Source organism: Athene cunicularia, assembly GCF_003259725.1.
Source record: "Athene cunicularia isolate RWA chromosome 9 unlocalized genomic scaffold, athCun1 chr9_part1, whole genome shotgun sequence".
NCBI lineage: Eukaryota > Metazoa > Chordata > Aves > Strigiformes > Strigidae > Athene > Athene cunicularia.
Genome location: NW_020799110.1, coordinates 384,395 through 407,761, shown reverse-complemented (window position 1 = coordinate 407,761; position 23,367 = coordinate 384,395). Strand labels below are relative to the sequence as shown.

Here is a 23,367-nt window from a genome sequence, read left to right as displayed (position 1 = left end):
GGTATTTTTGACATCGAAGAAAAATGTGGCTCCTTCATGATTTTGGTAAGACTGAGTTACACTAATGAACTAAACACTCTTCCCTACACACCAGGACAGTCGCACCACTCCCACGAGAACGAAGCATCAAGAAGGAACACCTTAAGCACAGCACTGACTGGATCAGCGCGTTACATGAAATGTTGGCCTCCTCCTAAGATTCTTTTTACATTTCACATGGAGTTTTAGACTTCTAATTTCAAATCAAAAGAGTTTCACCCCTAAAAGAACCTCCAGATAAGGTTACAATTAAAAAGTGAGATGTGTAATTTGTTCTTCCTGTGGACAGGAGAAAGTCACATCTCATTTAATAGAAAGCCACCAAATAGGGAAATGGAAATTTGGCAAAATCCACCACATGAAGAGATGCTGTCTCATTCATCACATTTCCCTAAGAAAGATGTTTACCAGCAACACTTAGAATACATTTACTCGGGTGCTAATGTGGAGAGAAAAATCCACGTTTTATGAGTTAATTTACATTGTGAAGGCTTAATGATTCACACAAAAACGCAACGGAAACGTAAATCCTACTGCTTTAAATTCAAGCCTACCAACAATGGCTGTTTTAGGCAAACCCATCTGAAGCTCCTACGGCACTATTACCACACAAAGGCAATCCAGACCCAGAAGAGCAGACACCCAGACTCATGTGAACATGCCAGGAAGCTGTTATTCCCCTTCATATTCTCCGTAACCACGCCAGTTGAAAAGACAGACCCATGAGGCTTGTGCCCATGGCAACACCTCTGTGAACACTATGTAGAAAAACACTTGCAGGCTTCCTGCAAATGTGCCAGTAACAACTAGTATTTCACTAACATTTAATGGTTTGACTGTTACCAGCACTCTTCCCTGCCATGGTGTGTTAGTGAAAAAAAAACAAGTCTTTATTTTACTGGAGCAATTTAGCAATCTTTTAGTGTCTATTGCAATAGCATGTGGTTAGCTTCGCTGACTTCAAATGGTCCCAAGAGATGGCTGCTCATAGGAGAATAATCCATATTTGTTAGGAAAAAAGCACACTGAAATGACACTGGAAGATTTTCTATTATGTTTATACTAAAATCTCCTGACTCAAGCCCCTGAGGTTCACAGACTACTTCTGAAGGAGCTGCAAAATGTAATTAGAGAGTTGACTGCCAGCAGGCTTCAGATGCTGCAGCAATGTTTTAACCTCTACATTTTGGGATAGGGATAAAGAAGGGGTTTCTGAGGAAATTCGAAAAGCTTATGGTTTTCACAGGAGAGATTTCTCTTTCACAAACTGGAGATCACAAAAAGTTACTGGCTATGCCCTTGAAGTTCCCTCTATTTTCCATTGGAAGTTTATTGTAGAAAGCTTTTGGTTTCACTCATCTAGTAAAGCAAATCTATGTAACATGATCTTAAGAAAATCTAATAACTGGGGTGCAAATGCAAAACCTGCTAAACCCTGCCAAAGACTTTGGAATTTGAACAGATTAGAAGTTTAAAATTTTTGTATCAATCCTGATGAATTTAGTTCTGTGTTTTTACAAATACTTGTTTTTACCACAAAGTATTCAACAGCAAAGATGCCAGACTATCTTATTTAAGGTTTTTCTATATCCCACGCTTCCAATACTTGATTTGGACGTTGTATGTAAACTTCAGATTTGTGATACCTCATTCTTAATCACTAATTATTTGATTTTAAGGTGGGTTTTTTTTGAATCAGATTCCTCGTCTGAAGAATTATTTCAAATTGAGACATGAAAATAGAGAAACAGATGAAGGCTAGACCTTGAAGTGAGCTTTTGGTCTCTGTACCAAATTTGTATTCAAAGCCCTGGAGTTTCTTTCAGTTAAATAATGAAGTCCTTGAAACCTAAAGACCAACTCTGTCCCATAAATACAGGAAAGCAGCATCATCCAGAGCTAAAAGCAAAAATGCAAATTTGTCCAAGTTCCTGCTAGGAAAGGAAGATGTGCTTTTGAAACTTTGCCTAATGCTAGCACTTCAGCAATAAAAAAAGAGCAGGATGCATTAGCACTACTTTTAACCAGTGTTGTACAATATACAAATTGTTGCCAAGCAAACTTTAAAGGATTCAGTTAAGCTCTGAAAGTTGAAAAGCCTCTCAAGTCAAATACAGCCACTACAATGATGAAATAGTTATCAATACTTCAATAGCTAAACAAAATTTATATTCTACAGAGCTTGTTAAGCAGAAGTATTGTGACAAGCCAGAGCATCACAAGGCATGAAGTAACATAATCACTAGGACTTCATGTTGACAAAAAAACCTCCATCAAAATCATTAAAGTGCAGGAAAGAAACCGTTTGCAGCTACTGATGAATTAGTAATGCATCTCTGACAAGTCATATCCATAACAGATATGACTGTGTTGCACTTCACTGCAGTTTCTTGCCATGAGTTCAATGCTAACTTTTGCAGATTTACTTTGTCCTTGTATCTTGCCACAGTTCACATTTATTCCACATCTAGCTTTACTTAAGCAGAACGAAAGCAAGCCAGAAAGCTTCCTTTCCTGTTTTTGAGACCAAAAGATTTTAACTTTGCCAAAACTGTGCTTAAATATGACATTTTCACAACTTGTTTTCTGATACAGGGCTCAATAGCCAAATGCCGAAAAGTTTGATTGGAAAAGGAAGCTGTCAATATATTAGTGAAGGTCAGCTGGTAGCTGACTAGCATTAAACTCTTTCAGCTCACACATTATGCATGATACACACATAATGGAAGGAGGAAGAAAAAAAAGTCATGTCATTATTTTAGACTTAGTTTTCAGTTTCAGTACAGATACTTCAATTCCATGACTGCTTTTTGACCTTCAGGCTGCAGAAGCCCCATATGAAGCTCTAAACATAAGCAGCAGTTCTGTGCAAACGAAAATGCCAAGAAACTTGCATAGAGCGAAGCTGTTCATGCGTACCTCAGCACGTATGCATTCCATACTTAAGCATTCATACCTATCCCAGAAGGTCTTTGACTCACGTAACTTGTTGAAATGGAACGCTTGGTAGAATGCAGTTGACGGATTCCTACGAGATCCAAGAATCAAACAGACATATTGAAAATGGGTACGTAATAAAAACACTAACTCTTATTCAACCTGCATTACAAAGAACATCAGCTGTCCAGACAGGTTAAATTTAAGTCCAAAAGTTTACAGACTTCACAGAATGCCTGAAGAATAGTTTAATGACCAATTCAAAATGAAAAAGTAAACCTCAAGCCCTATGGATTTTTGTGTTATTTCAAGTTGCTACTGTACAAGGACAACTGTAAAGCCATTAAAGAACCATCTCATGTCACACTGACAGTCTTGTGTAGGTAAGCTGTATACCACTCTAATGCTATACATACCTAAAGTCAAAAGAAACCTTTTGTAGTTTTCGTATTTCACAAAATGCCTCTGCCATCAGTACCCAGTATTTCTATTCTACTTATCACCCTACTTCACAAACAAAATACACGAGTTCTCCAAAGGGACCCAGAAGTCAGAGCTAAATATGCCACATTCAAGCTATGACAGATGAAGTTACAACTGAAGACCAGATCAAGTTAAAATGGAAAACTGGATCTAAAATACCCCTCCCTCTGTAAGTGGTTGTCAGCCATCCTCACGCTGCCCCTTCTCAACATGCAGCAGGGCAGCTGCTGTTGGGAGGCGCTTGGCCAGGCGGTAACTCAGCACCCAGCTGCCAGCCCGGGCTCACAAACCTGCAGTGCAGGAACCCTGCGGCAAGCCGGACACTACCCCCCGACACAGCCTGACCCTCCTCGCTCCACACACATTTGCCCCACAGATGGCAACTATACCAAGAGTGTAATTTAAAGATCCCAAACCTCATCAGAACACTTATTGTTTACAAGATACTGGATGAAGCAAAGTCAAAATTTTGTACCACTAGTGGCTGTATCAGAGCATTATACTTAAGCTTGGAAACTCCTTTAATTAATACAGCACTTCACCCTTACACTGATACAGCAATACCATCCCTAAAGAATGCAACAGCTTAGCTGAAAAATCTTCAGAAAAGCTAATATTAGTTCAAATTCTCTTTAAAGACAGTTTTAAAATCAGAAGTTGATACCAATGGTAGAAGTAGAGGTGCCCATCCCTCTAAGTTTATGGCAAGAATACTTCTTAAAACAACCTGTAATTAAATGCAAATCATTAAATAACTTGAATACAATTACTATATATTAAAACCATAGAACAAAACCAACCAAACAAAAAAAAATATCACAGCAGCAGCATCATAATAAAACACTATTTGAAGTAACTGATTCCCATGGCAGGTGTATACCAAAAATGTCAAAGATAATAGTGTTTGTGCATCAGCAATGATCAGGAATCATTTGTTTGAAGTGTTTGTCACTCCTCCTCCCACCTTCACCACTCTAACCTTCAAAAAAAACCCCCAAACTCCATGTGAGTCTGGAATTTAGCTTAAAACCTGCTACAGAAGTTGTTTGATCAAGCTGGTAAGTATCCTGCTCTTATGTTGGTACTAAAGTTTTCATAAAAAGTACTGAACATTTGAGTGACAACTAAATACAACTAATTATAGGAAGAGTAACACAACAGCTCAAGGACATTTGAGTGATACAGGGACTTAACATATGGAGAGCAATTGGCATCTGCAGATCAAGAGAGCATTCCTTTGTTGAAGGCATGGAGAGGCCCAAGCTCGTCTTTCTAATTCAGTTGTCTGTGAGGAGTATGTAAAAAGTCTCTTCCTCAGAAAGTGACTGCAAATAGAAAGGCATTTAACTTCCGAGATAAATTTACTTGCAGCATATAAAATCTTGTTGCTATTGTTAGGTATAAAAAGCTATGGTTTATAACCACACAGCACATATTTCATATGGTCTATTTTACACAGATGCCCTATATGCTGTATGTTCTTGTACTACTTTTAAGCACACATCTGGAAAGGTATCAAAAAGTTTTCCTTGTCAAATCCTCATCTGTACCCCCTGTTGAAATTGATTTTGCAATACTTCACACAATTAAGAGAACATTTTGTACTCTGTAGATGTATTTTAGCAAGATGTTAATTGAAGGGGGTGGTTTGTGCTACCTAAACAGGAAAGGCAAATCCACAGAGTTAACATGCATGATGCCTAGTGTGCAGGTCTGAATTAATACGCTTGAGTTTCAGACTATACGGGCATCTATTTTTAACCACAAACAGTAAAAGGTTAGAGAAGTACTAAAAACTCCTCTCAGTTTGCAGAAACAATTGAGAAAATGGCTTACAACAGCAGTCTCATCCAGCCTGCTGCTGCTGCTGTGTCACAGCTGGACACCAGAAGCCCTTCGGACTCGGCCTTAACCGAAGGGGGGGACAGCCTGGGCCAGCAGAGCACGCTCCTCAGGCCCCTCGCCAGCCACCGCCCAGGCCCTGGAGGTCAGGACTCGGTCTCAGTTGTCCGGGGCCAGCAGAGTGGCAAGGGGATGTCCCCAATGCTGACCAGAGAATGAGAGCCCACCTCCTCTCCCAGAGAGGGGTGCCAGACACTTCATCCCTCTCTGGTGAGGGAGAGCTGGCATTCCCAGGGACAGAGGCTCGATTCCAGTCCCACAGACTGTGACAGCCAGCTTAGCGTGGTTTAGCATTCAAAGTGCATCTTCATTGGTAAAAGTGCCTCTGTGTCTCCATAAAGAAGTCCTACAACACATACCGTATTTATTTCCTTTAAAATCTCACAAATGGAAATATTCACACCACACTCCAATGGTACAGTTTCTAACAACAGTTTTCATGCAACAGTTTTATCTACATTTAAAGGATGAGAATTTATTCAGGTCTCTGAATAGCTGAAACTTCAAGCTGTCCCTTTAAAAGTGAAGTCCAAATCACATCCAAAGTCTCGCCTCACACTCAAGAGAGTATCCTCCCACTGCCATTAACCAGGACAAGCACATGTCAGATACAAACTGTATTCTAGAGAGCTCTGCTTTGCTAGAAACCATGCCCAAGAAAACTGGCAATTTTTCAAGTACACAGATAAATGCCTTTAGCTTAAATAATGATACTGGCTGTGGAAGTGCCGGGTATCAGCCTGGCATACAGGGGCTGCTGAATAGAAGCCTCCTTCCACCTACTACCTTTGAAGGAGGAATAGTAACATCGCTGTTCAGGACACAGCTGAGGCTTCGTTTCAGTCTTCAAACTACTGACCAACATCAGCAATTGAGGGCAACAAGAGGAACAATATGTGAAGAATACCACTTTTATTTTTCCACCTTGGGAAGGGGGGGGTGGGGGGAAATCCTCAGACCCTCTCTTTCAATACCAGTGACTATTATTTTCATTAACTTTGAGAACAGCAATGATCCAGAACACTAAAAAGGACTAAACACCTGTTTTTGACAGAACATGAAAATAACAGGTCAGGCAACCTGTGCTCAATACCTCTAAGGAAAACCAAAGCAACACAGGATCACCTATTTATTATTACCTAGACAGCAGCCAGCCAACACAGATGGCCTTTTCAGAAGCTTATGTCAGGCAAGAATTCCTTCTGAGAAAAATAAACAGACCTCATAGAAAAAAACCAGAAGTGATCACATTATAAAATTAGTAGAGCTTTTAATGCCATCTTGCATGACACTTTTGTAAGTGAAAACATGGCTCATATATTGATAACTACTCTGTACACACAGGTCTCCAATGGTTCAGCAGAAGGATGCATCAAACTGAGCTCTCCAGGGGTCCCCTCCGAGTGTGTTATAGGACACTTTAATCCATGACTTGGGCAGTGGAGTACAGACTATCTTTATACCTGCAGACGATCTGCAAGCACTTTGGACAGCAGGGATAGAATTCAGGAAGATCTTGCCCAATTGGAGCAATGCTCTGAAATAAAAAGGATGCAATTCAATAAGGATAAGCATGAAGTATTATGCTCTGATAGCAATAATCAGCTGCACGAGTACAAAACATGGAATGCATAGCTGACTGCCATTCCACAGAAGAGAATCTAAACAAAATTAAAAAAATAAAGATCTTGCACAGGTGTCAAACTTGCAATATCCTGTTACACAGGATGTACACGTACTAACTGAAGTCTTCTTGGGCCTTTCTGAGCCCCTAGCTTACATTTTATGGCCAGTTTTGAATATCAACTCTCCAGAAGGATATAACCCTACCAAAATCCAGGTAAGACCACTAGAAGAAATGTCATATTAATTTATTTCCAATAGTCAGAATCTTTTACTACTTTAAGTAGTAAAATTTAGCATTTGAAAGAGATGAGAGAGACAGTTATAGGCTTCACATAGTTTAAAGTATCTGCCAAGGAGAAGAAAACATTCTCATACCTGCTGGGTATAAGCACAGCACAAACACTATGGGGTTTAATTGCAGCACAGAAAGTTTAAACTACACGTCAGAATTGTTTTCCACACCAATAGCAAGGAATAGAAAAGACTTCTTACAGAAGTGGTGGGATTCCCATACTTGTCATTCTAGAAGAGATCAAGCCATTACTGCTCCAAAAGATTTCAGGCCCTGAAGTCTCCAGCCCAGCGGCCCATCTTTCACAACTCTGAGAATTCAGGAAGAATTGCAAGAGCTTTAAAGCAGAAATTCTGCCTTGGAATAGTATCAACTCCTGTAGGAACCAAATTTATCTATGAAATACAAAAGTAGTAAAGAAAGAGGCTAGTTTATACTCAAAAATCAAACTGCCTTTCTGCTGAAAAGTCCATGTCTTTTTTGGGTGGAAAGTGAGAAATGACCATTCTAAAATAAAATTCTTAGCTGCAGACAAAAACTCAAACTGAAGCACCCAGTTTAAGATTAGAAAGTATCAGTCAGCGAAACATCCATTATTCTTGTGTTCCTAGTCTTAGAAATCTTAATCATACAGTGATGCATCAGTAGGGCTGGGAATTCAGCAGCAAGCTGAAGCTCTGAATCAGATTTATCTCACAATACTCCACCTAGAAAACAGAGTAACTGGAATACTGCAGGAGAGAACTCACAGAGACTAAATGTGGGGAAAGTCAGTGTGGAATTAAGGATTAAAACACCCTCAAGATTAAAGTTCTTAAATTTTGTCATTAATTACATATGCTGTTCACTTAGTTCCTTAGAGCCATTATACTTGAAATACATACCCTGAAAGACCAGCAAAAATTAGACACTGCTACATTCAGTTTCAGGTGCATTCTCACTACAGATGGCAGGAAAGTCTGACTCAATTAGCAGCCTAGTATGATGGTTTTTGGGACAGTGGCTCTCAACCACCATGGTGGACTTAAAAGGGGTTCACTGGCTACTTCTAACCGAAAATATTTTAGGTGGCAAGAAAGCATACTGCATGGATCTACCTCCAACAGAAAGATCAAGAGATACACAGACTGAAGTGCTAAAACCCACCAAAGCGGGACATGCTTAACAGCAGTTTTGTAACTGAATTGAAGAGGAAGGAGATGAAGGAACACCCAGATGTACTACACAATCTTTAGCAAGACAGTGCAGTAGCACCAGCACTCCATTTCAGCTACTTTCAAACAAACTACACTACCCCTTCCCAACACCATCAGAAATGATGAAAACCACCTTCAGATAACTTTTCTGAGAGAACTGAGGCAGCACACATCACCTGGAATAAGACAGAGAAGTCTGACATCAGCAGCTCCATTTCAACTGGCTGCATCTCAAACTCCTGGTGTCTGGATTTCAAGTATCCACAGAGAACTAGACTATCAGACTCCTTGCCACAGCGAAGGTCAGAGCAGTAGCCTGTACTTTCTTTGCCTTGCTCTCAAAATAGGATTTTGGCAAATAATGTGCACTGACTAGAAGTCTCTAAGAAGAGGTGAAAGAGATGACTGTCTCTGCACTGGGTAAGAGGGTCTGGTGGATTCACTGACCACTTGCTTGCTCTGTTGAGATGCTGGCACCAGCTTTCTGGGGCTTGGCCCTCAAAAAAAAAAACCAACAAAAAAAAAAAAACAACAAAACCACAAACAAATCACCAGTGACACTTTTCAGTTCCTATGAATGCTAGGGAAAAGAACTTTCACAAAAGTTGGTAATGAGAATGCATCATGGACAAAACAGGTTAGATCAACATTAACAGTGGTCAGACCAGAGGGATGTGGCAAATAATCTCGAGTATTTAACGTTCCAGCCCACCCTGAACAAAGAGCAGTCACTGGTATCACCACATGTCCTCCCCTGTGGACAATCACCATTCTCCTCAGTTATACCGGAGAGATGCCAATGATTTCTTCTCTTGTCCCAGCACTGTGTAGCTGTAAGAAAACACTTTTATACTTGACTCACCACTGCATTTTAAAACATACTCAAAGCCTTTAACAGTCTTGTAGCAAATTAGAGCAGATGCTCTATACCTTTTCATACCTTTACTGAACTGACAGACCTGAGGTGATGGTGATTTGAGACAAAAGGTGATCTAGCTTCACTTCTACACTTTATTATTTGATAAAATAATAGCAAGTTGGTTCCCCCCCCCCCAAGAATCTGACTATTGACTATGAAAACCTGGTCTAAAAAAAACAAGCAGCATTTTGACACAATATTAAATTCAAACTCACTTAACAGGCTACAATAATATCAACAAGTCTTCTACAAACATGAAGTTCCTAGCTATAAAATTGAGATAGTTTCTTCTACTCTGGAGAACAGCTAGTGCAAAACATTATGAAACACGCAGGTGTTCCATAAAGATTGGGTTTACAGAAGCAAATCAGCCTGGATGTTTCAGGTGGAGCTGCACCTAGTTATTCACTTAAGTCTACCAAGTTTTGCTACTGGTAATTCAAAGCCTTCTCTGATTAACATCCCTTTGTAGTTTCTGCCTTTCAAGTCTCTGGCAGACACTAAATCAGTAGAGCACAGGATCATGAAAAATTAGACATTTCCCTTGATTTTATTGCATTCTTTGAAAGCACAAGTCCAAGATTCCATAAAGAAAGAATAAAAGTTTATGTATACTGGCGAAAATTAAGGCTGGTAGTACATCGTGCTTCACAGAGCCTTGGATTAATAAAACACTGGCCTTAAGATGCAAATAAACAACAGTCAGTAATAAATTTCTTAATTAAAATAAAATTACCTGTTAGGTAATGGTAATTCAGTATTTCTGAAGAAGCTCTGCTGCAAACAGTAAATTCTGATACGGCTATTTGATACTAATCATGGAAAGAACAACGCAAGTGCTCATCTTCTAAATCTCTTCCTACTTCTTCCTGATTTCAACAGTTGAAACTCAAAACTCCAGGGTCCAATTCTCTCGGGTCCCAGCAACTGGTCCCCAACCTTCAGGAGTCCTGTAACCATAACAGCTTAAAATCATCCAGGGCTCACTGATTATCTTTTCCATCCTCTACAGCCCATCTCCACACTCCCCACAGCCAGGCACGGTGCACTCTTGGTTCCAGCCAGGTCACCAATGCTCTCCTCCTCCGTGCAGACAGCATCACCACAGACACGCTCACTAAAATACCACCTGCTGATAAATCCAGGCTGGTTTGTGACAGCCATGGTTGTCAGTCAGGCTGAATTTTAATTACATCATCTTATAGTGTAAAGCTAATCTGAGTGATTCTGTTCTCAAATCAATACACCTCAAGTATAAGATTTCTCATACTGACGACTTCTCAGTGGGTATAGTTAACCCTCAGTTCTTGTAGGAAGGATACAAGACAATGTAGTTCACATAAGGCACAGCTTATCTTCAAGAAAACAAACACAGCAGATCAGACCTTTAAACATCTATACATTAGAAGTTGATAAACTTCGTAGTGACACAGACAGTCTTGGCTTGAGCCAGTCAGGGATTCTTGCCACTATTAAGCAGCTTTCAAGAAAAGCCAGAAAAAGGCCCATCAATACTATCCATATTTGGATGAAGTGAGATAAGCTTAAATAAAAAACCCAAGGACTTCCTAAAAATAACTTACGTGGTCTCAATAAACTTCTTGAACTTCACCTCACAAGGGACAGAGTCCTTCAGCATCTGTTGTAATTTGCCAGTTAACACCACTATGCCATATAATTCTTCTGCAAATTATCCCATTTTAAGAGAACAAGCTTGGAATGCATTTGAAAAGCAGACCCTAATAAGCTGGATGAAAGGAGGTAGTAAAAAACATAAATCCTGTATTTCTGAATTTAAAAGATCCACATTCACTAGTAATGCATTATACATAAAAAAAATCTGGAAGAGATGTCAAAACTCTTAAAAATATTGACTTTTACACAACTTGGCTGGTAAAGAAAAAGGCATTTATTAATATGTATGAACATGTTATTGCAGAGGATTAGTCTCCTACCGCCTGCTCTGCCCACAAAGCTAGATTTCCTCAAACCTATTGATGAAAGGGAAAGCTGCTTGTGATTATTGGTGAAAGTGGCTTTGCTTAGTGGAACAGCTGGCTTGAGTATTCATCTTCAAAGAAAACAGCCCAAAAATGGGATTTTTTAAAATTTTTTTTTCACTAAGTTGCAGCACACTAGTTTCAGATATTTCAGTTATCTATAAATAAAAGTAGTTTCTGGGTTGGTTTTTTGTTTTTGTTTTTTTTTTTCTTCAAAATATTTCAGTATCTGTGGGGAAAAAAGCAAGTGGAAAAAACAGCTTCAAGCAGACTCAGCTAAATCCCACCTGTCCTTAGTTATATGACACTGCCCAAGAAAGCATCTATTAGCAAACACTTTAAATATTTAGGTTTTAGAAAAAGTTATTATAACCTTGACCAGGTATGGCATCGTTTGTTACACAGTGTATTACAAATGCATTCATCTGCCTTTCCACACCATTCACAAGTTCTTTAGAACTCTCCAAGTTTCACTTCAGCCTGCTCTCAGCTGAAGCTCCAACTGAAGCACTGTCAGCATGAGAGCTTACTGCTTGGCTTCAAGAAACATTATTTTTAAAAAGGCATTTGTAGGGTTGGTCAAGGCGTTTACGGTCCTTGCACCCACCAAACAGGGTTCTACATAGGAGACATTCCCAGGAGTTGTCACTGACACCCCTACAAAAATAGCTGAAATAACTTGACAGAAAAGCAAGCGGGGTTTTTTTAACCCTCATTTTTGATCACCCCATCCTCCAGTAAACCAGACAAGTTAAGCTTGCTTTGGACAGATACGAAATCTTCAGATACTCCACTGAAACCAGTATCTCATTTCCTATCCATTCTGCACTTCTCCATCACCACACCACATACCGCACTCATCCCATCCCAGAAATCAAAGGGTCAGGACTGCACCCTTGCTGCAAGGGCCAGCGGTATCGTGGGCTGCATGAGGCGAGGCACGGCCAGCAGCTCAGGGAGGGGATCCTTCCCCTCAGCACTGGCGAGGCCACTGCGCCCAGTGCTGGGCTCCCCAGTACAAGAGACATGGATGTACTGGAGAGAGTCCAGCAAAGGGCCACAAGGATGATGAAGGGACAAGCAGCATCTCTGCTGCGGGGAACAGCCGAGAGGGCTGGGGCTGTTTCAGGCTGCAGAGGAGAAGGCTCAGGGGATCTCACCAACGATACAGACCCCGGCAGGGAGGGTGCATCGGGGACGCAGCCAGGCTCTTCCCAGGGGTGCCCAGGGACGGGACCGGCGGCCATGGGCACACACCAACACACAGGAGGGTCCCTCGGAGCACCAGGAAGCACTTTGTCACCGTGCACAGGCTGCCCAGGGAGGTGGCGGAGTCTCCAGCCCTGGAGGTGTTCAGAAGCCGTCTGGACATGGTCCTGGGCACCGGGCTCTGGGTGGCCCTGCCTGAGCAGGGGGTCAGGCCAGAGGACATACAGAGCTCCCTGACAGCCTCAGACAGTCTGTGACTGGTTTCTGCTCTTGACAGATCCCCATTCCGTTTTGTAATCTCTGAAGAGCACTAGACAAACGTGCCAGCTGTCACTGTGATAGACAGCTGACACCTCTCAATGGTACCAATTAATATTTCTACCTTCTCTCTGCACTGTTAAGAGCACTCAGGCAAGCTGTCATGATACAAATGCTTTACTCCTAGCATCAAAAGGAGAATAGAGGTACACAAAAAACCTCTTGGAATAATTTTAGTTTGCATGACAAAAAAATTAAGACAAGCATCCAGCTGTCCTTCACGCGGCTGAGTAACTCACCTGCCCTGCATGAGCAAAAACAATTATCCCATAACACAAAGAATTTATCAGCACCCAAGACATATTTGTATTTATAAAGCATGAACTTTAAAGACAGAGGAATTTTCAAGAAAGGAATGAAGATACAACCTTACACTGCACTTCAAGTGACCTTTTATGTCTGGAGAACCTTCTCAGAAGACAGTAGCTTTAGCAGTTACTATAAATACTTTTATCTTTACACTTTGTCAAATATAGGAATAAAAGCTGACACCTGTGGCTGACAATCTAGATTTATCTACCAGAACTAACACATTGTACTTTAGCAGGAGTCGTCTCACAGAAGTTTTTTACGGAATCTTTGTCAACACGCAAAAAGCACAAAAAAGTTTTGCATTTTCCATGAGCAACAGAAGCTGCTAATCACCAGCTTTAAAGCTGAAAAATTAACATACAGACTCAACATGCAACATGCTGATATTCAAATATCCAGTCCAGTAACAGAGAACAATTCCTGTTTACTATAGTGTCACCTGAAGTCATAACACATTACCAGCACTTCCTGCAAAAATGCACAGTCTGAGAGAAATTTCCGCTCTTCGGCAGTTTGATAGCAGTTTGGTTGTCCTGCCCACTCAACAAACCTAAATACTTGAATATTCAGCTTTTAACAAGAAGTTTAAAAAAACTTCCATGAAGCATATGCTGTTATTTCTACCATACAAGACAGCATTCAGAAATAAGCTGACTATGGAACACTTGCACTCTTCTATAGGGGAGCAGAAAAAAAAATGAACCCACAGCAGCTGAGCAGAATACTGAGGAGCACGAGGTACAGAGAACCGTTTATGTCAGAGCTGGTACACTGCCGTCTTTACAGCAAATTGAACTGTTTCACTTCGTGAATGTCTTTCAAGATTTTCCCCCCATTCCTTCTTTTAATAACTATCTCATCTGAAACACTTACAACTCATTAGTTTTAATAATACACTGACTCCTCCCTAATGAAGGCATTTGAATGTTTAAACTGGGAAACAGCACTGCCAAAGGAGCAAACCCATTTTCCTGTTTAGGTGTCTTGTAGCACTCAAAAACTGAATGCATGGCAGGATAGCTTTGCCATCATCTAGAAACCAGCGTGGTGCCAGAGTTACATCATTTTTCTTACAGACAGTACAGCAAAAAGGGAACCCAACTGACCAGGGCTTTGTTTGCATTAACCATCATTTGCTACCACCAACCATAACGTTCACCTCAGAAGTCCTCTATCAAGTGTTTTTCCAAAGCTGCAGCTCTGGCCCCCTGACTGAAGGCACTCACGGTGCTGGAGCATGCCTGTCCACATTTCCTTCTCACCTGCTTCTACAAACACTCCTCAAGACAATCCTTCAGGAGGAGAGTGAAACATTCAAGTCTGCAGCTGCAGTGGAGCTCAAATCTCTAGTAAGTTAAGAGCAAAGTGAAGAAAGGGACAGTACTCAGTAATAATGCAGATTAAGTATTGCTTACTGGTACATATTTGCAGAGTACTTTATTTTTTCTTTAAGAGTACAGTAAAATATGCATCATGGGCAATACATAAGGCAACCCTTATCAAAATCACATTAATGCCCAAGCCCAGTTTTGTCCTTATGAGTATGGTCTCAAGAGCTCAGTTTTATCAAGTTAGTACACTGTACAAAAACGTGATTTAGCTGAGCAAAGAGATATATGCTGTGAAGAGGTGTGCACAATCAGGTTTTCAACAGTTTAGCTGCTGTAGTTGACAGTTCACAATTGCAGCCATTCATTAGCGTTCCTGGAATACAGCCTGCACAGTTCAAGCTGGTCAGCTATCTCTGGAAAATGATCTATGCTCTGCTCCTTTTCCAACATGCCTAGTAATATTTTGCCCCAAAAGTCTGCCAAGCATGTAGGAGGTTTGAACAAGCTTTCTCAGTAACATTCTTTTAGCAGAGGCAACATATTTCTTTTCCCCCAAGAGCCAAAATAAAGTTATTAAGCCAGCTGGAATATTACGCTTGTCAACTACAAGTTTGTGTATACGTGGACATAAAGGTGAGTAGAGGAACTGACACACACTGATCCCAAATCCTCCCAGGTACTCCGACTGCCCATCCACAATAACTCATCCAGCAAATGAAGAGTCAGGGCAATTTTGAGATCCAGTCCTACTTGTGCTTTTATAGTATTTGTCAGACTCCAGATTCAAAGCGGATTGCAATATTCACAACTGCCTCAATAAGAGTACTATTTCCTCCATCCTTGAATACTGCTGCAGTTTATTCTACTTGTAGCCAAATTTAGAGAGGAAAAGAAAATAAAACTATGTTATGCCATAGATCTTTCATAACTTCCACAGAACATATTTCTCTTTTTAAGAGCTTAGCCATTTAGACACATCAACTGAAAAAAAACAGCTTTGCTTTTTTAAAAGAAGGTGTGACATGGCAAAGGCTTTTTTCTGAATTCTTTTGGACCACCTACCCACCCTCCCTTCCCCCCAGGTAAGATTTCTTGATTAATTGACTCTTCACTATTCATCAGGTCAATGCAAGAAACCACAGTTTTGTCGACACTACTGTAAAAGTGTACTGGACTATCAGAATAGGAAATCAGAGGTGTCCAGGCAAGGTCTTGCAAAAAAGTCAGTTCTACATCTATAGATAGATAGATAGATATATCTATCTGTATATCAGGCTATATAACCTCACACCTCCACCTCTTAAAAGAGCAGACCATAAGACAGGAATAATACAAAGAACTTTCTTCACAAGATGGGAACTGATCAGTTTTTTAGATCAGACCTCTGCCTCATATTACTGTATTTCTCATTTTCTGTTTGCAAAGAATACCCATCCTAAACTATTTTACCTTCAAAACAGTTCCTCTTCATATTCAGTATGGTGATTGACTTACTAGATAAATCCAGGATACTTAGAGCTACACAGTATTGCTTGATGATCACTGTTAGATGACTACAGGAGAATGATCTACAGGAGTTTGTCTAGCTTCACGTACGTACAAATACTGAAGTATAATTGAAGGTGTCAGAAGAAATGCAGATACCTGCCCACAGACTGACCCCCGCCCTTCCTGGGTATGTTACACATTAATATTAAAAGAGAAAAATGCTTTCCACAAATTTCTAGGTCTTATGATCACAAAGTAAACTCTCCGAACAAAACCAAGCGTTAACTTCCTGAACCTGCAGGCAGTCTGAAACAGGGACTCAGTACTTGTGAGCTCCCCTTGCGCCCTATTACTTTTATCAGTGTCAACCCTCAGCTTATTAATGACACTTGAAGGTCTTCATTAACTGTTTCACCACTGATTTCAGTAGATAAAGCAGCTGGGCATAAGCCCACGGGAGTAGTGACACAATTCAAATGGCTGGAAAGAGGAAAAAAGCAGGAGCATGAAGAGAACAGCCGACAAGTAGGAGACAAGTTTTATAAAAAAGCCTTCTCTGTTTTTATTTGCTTTATTCACTAAGTGGTAAAACAGCCTTAACAGGCTGCTAGGTTCTTACTGTATCCTTTCTATGTCTGAAACCAGTGGAAGTCAGGCTACTCTGAGAGGAGCAAAGAATAAACTTGGATCTACCAGCTCTGTGCGTATCTCCTACTCTGTAGAGTCTAGGCCTGTTAAAAATAAGCTTTTATTGCTTATCAGTATCACTACCAAAGAAAGCTATTCCAAGGCAGGAGAGGCTCTCACAGCTCCTTGCTTAGCGTACCACTTCGGCCAACAAGGCTTTATCACCCGGCGCAGAAGCAGACAGCGAGAAGTACGCATTTCTTTTCAGATAACCACAAGTTGGTTTCTCTACTGAACATCCTGATGTGGCACGTCAAAAAGGGCACCCTGCACCTAGAGCCCAGTTCTATTTCTTGCCCGTAGCTCTCAGAGCCAAGTTTCTGAAAAAACTGCTTTAGAAATGAACAGGGAGACACCCTGCAGTACCTGTTTCACACAAGTTCAAAGACAAAACTAAGAAAATAACTTTTAAAATCACTGTTCAGGGTAAGAGTACCAAGAACTGTCTCACTAGTGCACAACACAGTTAGCAGCCTAAAGGTTTAAGTAGGACAACTTTTCCCTTATCGTTATAAAAAGTGATTCATTTGTCACTGATAATCATGTCTGCTACTACGATTTATATAAAGATTAAGTATTAGAAACTATGCAAAATACATTCTTTCCTTTCTGACTCCTTAATCATCAGAATGATTAAACACAAGACAAACGGTTTTCTGATAACATACTGAGCTATGAAAAAACCTACCAGCTCAAAATCTAACCTTATTTGCACAAAGAAATTTGTCAGCTGGGTCAGCAATCCTCTTAAGGTAGGCACAACTGCTAGAAAATGTTAACTGTTTAACTTTTGCTTTTAAGTCCTTTACTGCTTTAATCAGAACTAAAACTCCTCTCCAAACCGGGGCTTTTGCTTGGATAGAGGTATTAGCAGAGTTACCGTTTCAAAGGCAGCACAAGGCCTGCCTTGCTGCCGATTTAACTCCCCACACACACGTCCGTCTCTAAGGTACCTTCTCCACCAGCTACACCCCAACCCAACGTCGGCAGCTCTGAGCAACACCAAATGTGCTGCCCTGCAGTCTGGTACCCTCCCAAGGCGAGGAAGGGCTTACAGCACTATTCAGCACACCAGACCTCCTCCTAATGGTGTTACTCCCATTTGCAATAATACAAATACGTATAACCCACGTGTTTTATTTCTCCAAATCGCAGTAACCGTTAATAACATTAATCTAGTGTTGAAACACTGCTTTCCCTGAAAGGCTTCTCTCAAGCCAACTACCAGAGTTTTAGCCATCACGCTACCCTTCAGAGCAGTCTGACAAGTCCGTGGAAGTAAGCCACATCCGTGCTTCCTCTCTCAGGCCCTCTGATGGGTCTGCTCATACTACACACCTTTGTTACAACTAATAGTTCCAAATTACTTTCCTGTAAAGGAAGCCCTTGTGCCTACATCCTTGCCCAAGTAAGTGGTGTCCATTTTTTTTCAACACAAAGGACCATTATCTGTAGAGTGTTCACTGTGTAAGAGCATATAAACCCATATCCAGATGCAATTACTTTCCTCATTGATAATATGAAGTACAAACTCAACACCAGGATAAAACCCAGGCATCTGTGTTATAAGCCTTAAAGCTTTCCAAGATACTTCACCTGATGGCCCTGAGATAGCACTACACTTCTATTTTTAACAACACTGCCATATAGTGGTGTTGATGAAACCATTTTAACCTGGCTGTCATTCCAGTTTTATGATGCGTTCAGGGGAGAGAGCACACTTCCTCACAGACTGAGCAGCTGGGTGCAGGACAGTTTTCAGTCTTTGATTTGTAAGAGGTCGTATTATTTGTGCCCTAAGCAGCTTTCAGGCTACTTTCTGCCCTGTTTTGTGAGAAAAGTAATCACACAGCCTGAGAAGAACAAGGACAGTTCATTACTTGGCTAAACACTTTGCTATGCTTTGTAATTTTATAAAAAAAACCAACCATCCCAGGTGAATTTCAGTCCAACTTTCTGAAAATATCAACTTACAAAAAACACTTGACAAGAACTTAGAAGTTGGTTTTTTTTCCCTTAAGAAAAAGTATTTTTATGGCATTATAAAATAATTCATACCTGTCTTCATCACCATCAACAGGAATAGATATGCCAAACACAGAGCTGGCAAGACTGTTCATAGGAGTACTTGCAGGTAACTGAAGAGGATTTGCTAGAGTGTCTGGAATGGGAGGCTTCACAAGAGGTTTATTTTCAGCTATAAGAGAAAGTGGTGGCTGAGGTAGGGGTTCCGATTTTCTTCTCGTATCATCAATCTGGCCTACTAAGGACTGAGCTTGAGTCTGAAACTGTCCGAGGTTTGACTGTGGCAGGTTGGTGGGTACATTAGGTGTGCCTTGCATCAACGAGTGTCCAACATGCTGCGGCTGGACAACGCCGGTACTCCTGCTGACAGAAGTGTGGCTTGTCAGCTGGGACTGGACTAGCGTAACAGGGACATTTGGCATAGTAACAGAAGTGGTGGTAGACACACTAGGCACGCTTGTACCGGGCACCACCGCAGGCACGTTCTGAACTCCGGAGACCACAGCGTGGGGAGCACCAGGCATTCCTGACACTTGACCGCTTCCACCCATTTGGTGCTGAGTCACAGATTTCTGTTGCACAACCCCTGTATGTCCAATGCCTTGCTGCACCACACCTCCTGGCTGTGGAGCGGCACTCGGACTGGCCTGTGCCTGGCCGCTCTGTACCAGTGCCGACCCCTGTCCCACTGCTTCACCGGGCTGCGCCGACACCCCCATCACAGGCGCTCCCACAGGTGAGGGATTTTGGCCGGTCACCTGCCCCACAGGAAGGCTAGAAGCCACAGTACTTGGAACAGAGCCCGTAGTAGCCTGTTGAATAGCTCCTTGAGACTGCATAATTGACATGTGCTGCAGGTATTCGGTCTGACCAGAAGGTTGCGTCGGCAGTAGATGCACTGGTGGAATCTGGGACTGAGAATAAGCAAATTGTTGAGGCTGAGTCACTGGTATGTTCGCCTGCTGCACCTGCTGCTGTGCCACAGGAATGCTGGGCTGCCCTATTGTCACACTTGGAGGTGTCATGCCTTTCCCGTTGGGTCCAGCCTGCACAACACCCTGCGTATTTACCTGTGGCTGTGATTGCTGTGGCACCATCATTTGCTGATTCGCTACCGAAGCCCCAGAAAACATAGGCTGAGCAGTACTTTGAGGCACGGCCCCACCTATAGGTTGTTGCGGCTGCTGTTGTTGCCCAATGACAAAATTAGGTTGCTGTAGAGAGGACTGGTTCATTTTCTCTGTCTGGAGCAGCTGTGACACCGCAGTCAGGGAACTGTCAGCTATAGAATCGGGGCCGTGGGCCGACGCTGGCACAGCTGAGACCACAACGGAGCCTCCTGTCGCACCAAGGCCACTGTCCCTCTCCTGAGCAGCCTGCTCGAAGGTGCTGCTGTGCCTAATGCAATCCCCAGTCCTGCCCAGGACACCGCCACTGTCCGAGTCCCGGTCATAATATTCCATACACGTCCATCGGCCTCGCCTATAAGGCTCCCCCGTGCCATGGTCCAGCTTGATCACCCTGAAGCGTGAGCTGCACGCGGCGGCCACTGTCTGAGACATTGTCCCAGGAGCGGCAGAAGGCCCCGCCGAGGGCAAGGGGGTTTGAGTGCTGCTGCCGCCTCCCGCCACGGCAGCACCAGGGGCAGCAGCTGGCAGGGGCACGGCGGTGCTCTTGGGCACAGCCCCCCCATTGGGGGCCACAGCTGGCGGAGCCGCAGCTGCCCCACCAGCAGCCACTGCCAGCTGCCCGTCCAGGAGGAGGTTGGGAGAGACGCTGCCGGGAGTTTCAGCCTCGCCCACGTTGTTGAGAGTCTCTTCGGAAGAGCTCCGCTCGCAGACGTCCTCGGGGCCATAGTCGGTGGCTCGAGAAACATCAAAGATTTCAGATGACACGTCCTCGGTGCGGGACTCATCCGGGTCATCCAGGCTCTCGGTGTCCTCGGTGATGCTGCTGGCCACCTGAGCCGTGGTCACGCTGGTGATCTGGAAGCAGCTCTTCTTCTTGGCCGGCATCTTGGACATGTTTCCTCCGCGGGGAGGGGCTCCGCCAGCTGGGGCGAGGCGAGCGCGGTGCCGAGGCGGGCTGTCACGCGCACGGGCTTCCCAGGAGAGAGCACACCGCAGCGCGGGTTTTCCAGGGTCTGCTCCCACTGTGCAAATCCCATTCTGTTGATTTTTTTCCACAGCCACGTCATGCTGGTGATTCATACCCAAACCGTAAGGAGCCTACCTTTGGTGTCTTCAGGTGCTCACCTCATAACCCCCTGATACGATATGTAAGTTAACATTCTTTTATATCTCATTTCTCTTATTCCAGCCACCGTTGTCATTAGGGTTTTGTTGGATGGTGATCTGGTCCCGGTTTGAACAGTCACATCGTGACACTGTACCCTTAACCTATCCTGGCTTTTTCTCTAAGGTCACAAAGTGCTTTAAAGGCCAGTGATAAAATGTGGAAGATGCCCACTACTAGCTTCCCTTCAGCTCAAGTGTTCCCGGTAAATGCAACAGTTCATGGAATTTTGCGTGCTAATCCATCTCTTCTGTATCTGTTTCCACTAATATTTTCCAGTATGATACCATATCAAATACTCCTCTAGCTTCAGCAGAGATTAAACCTACTGCATTAACAATGTAAGAACTCGTTTATGTTAGAAAAGAGTTTTGAGTTAATCTGGCGTGAACCACCTTGGTAAATTTATCCATTAAAATCAGGCATTTTACAAGAGTCTTTGGCAATTCCACTTTTTTTTTTTTTTTCCCCACTTTAATTTAAAGTTCTTCTCAACCATGACAGCCCAAATTTCAGAAAACTTCTGCAAGAGGTGTTTGGGTAAGTGTCGGTTCATGTTATTAGTGTCCTCCATTAATCAGATATTTCAAACGGTCAGAGCCTCCATCCTTGAACTTTCTGACTTCAGTTATCCTGTCACACCATCTCATTTCTTCCGAGGGAGGAAAGAAGTCTGATGGTCACCCAAGTCTCCATTTCTCTGAGCATTGCCAACATTTTCACCAGCCCGGTGAAGATGCTTTGGTATAATTCAGTGGGAATCTGGTACTGTTGTTTAACCAAATGTAGAAGATAACCAGTGGGGTTTTCTCCATTAGCCTCAGGTCAGTGTCCTGCTGAGTGACAAACCCCAGCTGTTCCGGGTGTACTCTGAGGGGAGGGCTGTCCCTTTATCTATCACCATACACACTGGGTTGTCTCTTCCATGTCCTGAATCCCAGGTTATACCCCATTTGTTCTGCTTTCAGTAGAGCGTTCTGTTTTCTGGTGCCTTGTGAATCGTCCCCATGTGTGTACCATCCTTGGTTTCTGTGCTTGTGTGCATACAGTGTACCAAGACTTGCTTTTCTTCTCATCTTTCTTGGCATTTTGTCTTCTGCCTACTTCTTTTTATGTTAGTATGAACCTTATCTTTGATTCTGCTTCTCTTTGTACTAGCTCATCCCTTATTGTTTCCTGTCCTCATATTCTTCAAAGTTTGCCTTCTAGAGTTTCTTCATTTTCCATATGTTAGGAGATGATGAACTGTCTGTGCGGCATCCTTTTTCCTCCTTAACAATTCTGAATTCCCGTCTGAACTCCATTTGTAATTCTTGGATTTCCTCCTGGTATACAGGAGGTTTTGCTCCTGATATGACATGAGTTCTGTCAGGTAACACTTTATGGAGTAGCATCTACCAGGTACCTGCTGGAGGATAAAGCATATTCTTTATCTCATGTTTACTGCCATCGCTTAGCCCTCTGATGGAATCTACATTCTTAGAATTCATATTTCTGTCCAACCCTGACTTTCAAGAGGGAATAAAGACATCCCCCAAACTTCCTCCCAAACAAATTCCCTCCACCATGCAGTCCTTTGTTTCCTGCACCCTCTGCACTGCGTGATTTCAAATATGCAAGTGTAAGGAAATGTAACGCACACAGTACAAGATCTCTAAAAATGAGTAATATGCTCTTAACACCAAATTGCAATGTTAAAACCTTGTGTTTCAGTCTAGGAATTGTCTTATGTCCATGAGAGAGTGTATTTTTGACATGGGACGTGAGGCATTGGACCTTAAACCTGCCATTACCCCAGGAACTATTACTCCTTGTTCTGCAAGTCAACCGAGTATAATTTGATGAAAGAATGGAACTCTGTATTTGAGCAGAGAGAGCAATGCTGCCTTGGCAAGTTAAGTTTCATTTTAACAGGCAGCATGTGGATGTCTGTGAGTTTTTAAATTAACCACAACAACAGTGGATTGAATAGCCAAGGGAAAGTCACATAGCCAAAGATGTATCATAATGCAATATATTACACAGCACTACTGCTTATACCACAGATATCAAGAGGTCAGCAGGAGTTTTGGGGTTTTTTTTCGGGTTAGTATGAAAGCTGTAGGGAGGCAAAGCAGCTGGGATTGCACGTGGCATAGATCTTCTATAAGTGATGATGATAAACTTTGAATAAAATTTTGCGAGGGCAAGGAATAGGTAGCTACAGGAAATAGTGAAGACCTGAGATAAGTTTTGTATATGGATTTTTAAAATGTCTTCCTTTTCAAACAGAAAGCATTTGGGTATATTAATCCACTACATCCAGGAC

General features: G+C 42.3%; 1 protein-coding gene across 4 annotated transcripts in view; it reads right to left on the bottom strand.

Moving 5' to 3' along the window:
• The window catches only part of TSC22D2 (TSC22 domain family member 2), a 29,125-nt gene extending 8,257 nt beyond the window's left edge, over positions 1 to 20,868 (bottom strand). The window contains exons 1-2 of one of the 4 annotated variants that reach the window (XM_026854907.1): positions 18,798 to 20,868; positions 2,996 to 3,067 (exon numbers count right to left, since the gene is read on the bottom strand). In XM_026854907.1, the coding sequence (XP_026710708.1) occupies positions 2,996 to 3,067; positions 18,798 to 20,788 (2,063 nt within the window). In that variant the 5' untranslated portion in view covers positions 20,789 to 20,868. Of the gene's footprint in view, positions 1 to 2,958; positions 3,068 to 6,661; positions 6,899 to 18,797 lie in introns of those variants that run through there. The other 3 variants (XM_026854911.1, XM_026854910.1, XM_026854909.1) reach the window with 3 other exon arrangements.
• Between the last annotated feature and the right edge of the window lie 2,499 nt (positions 20,869 to 23,367).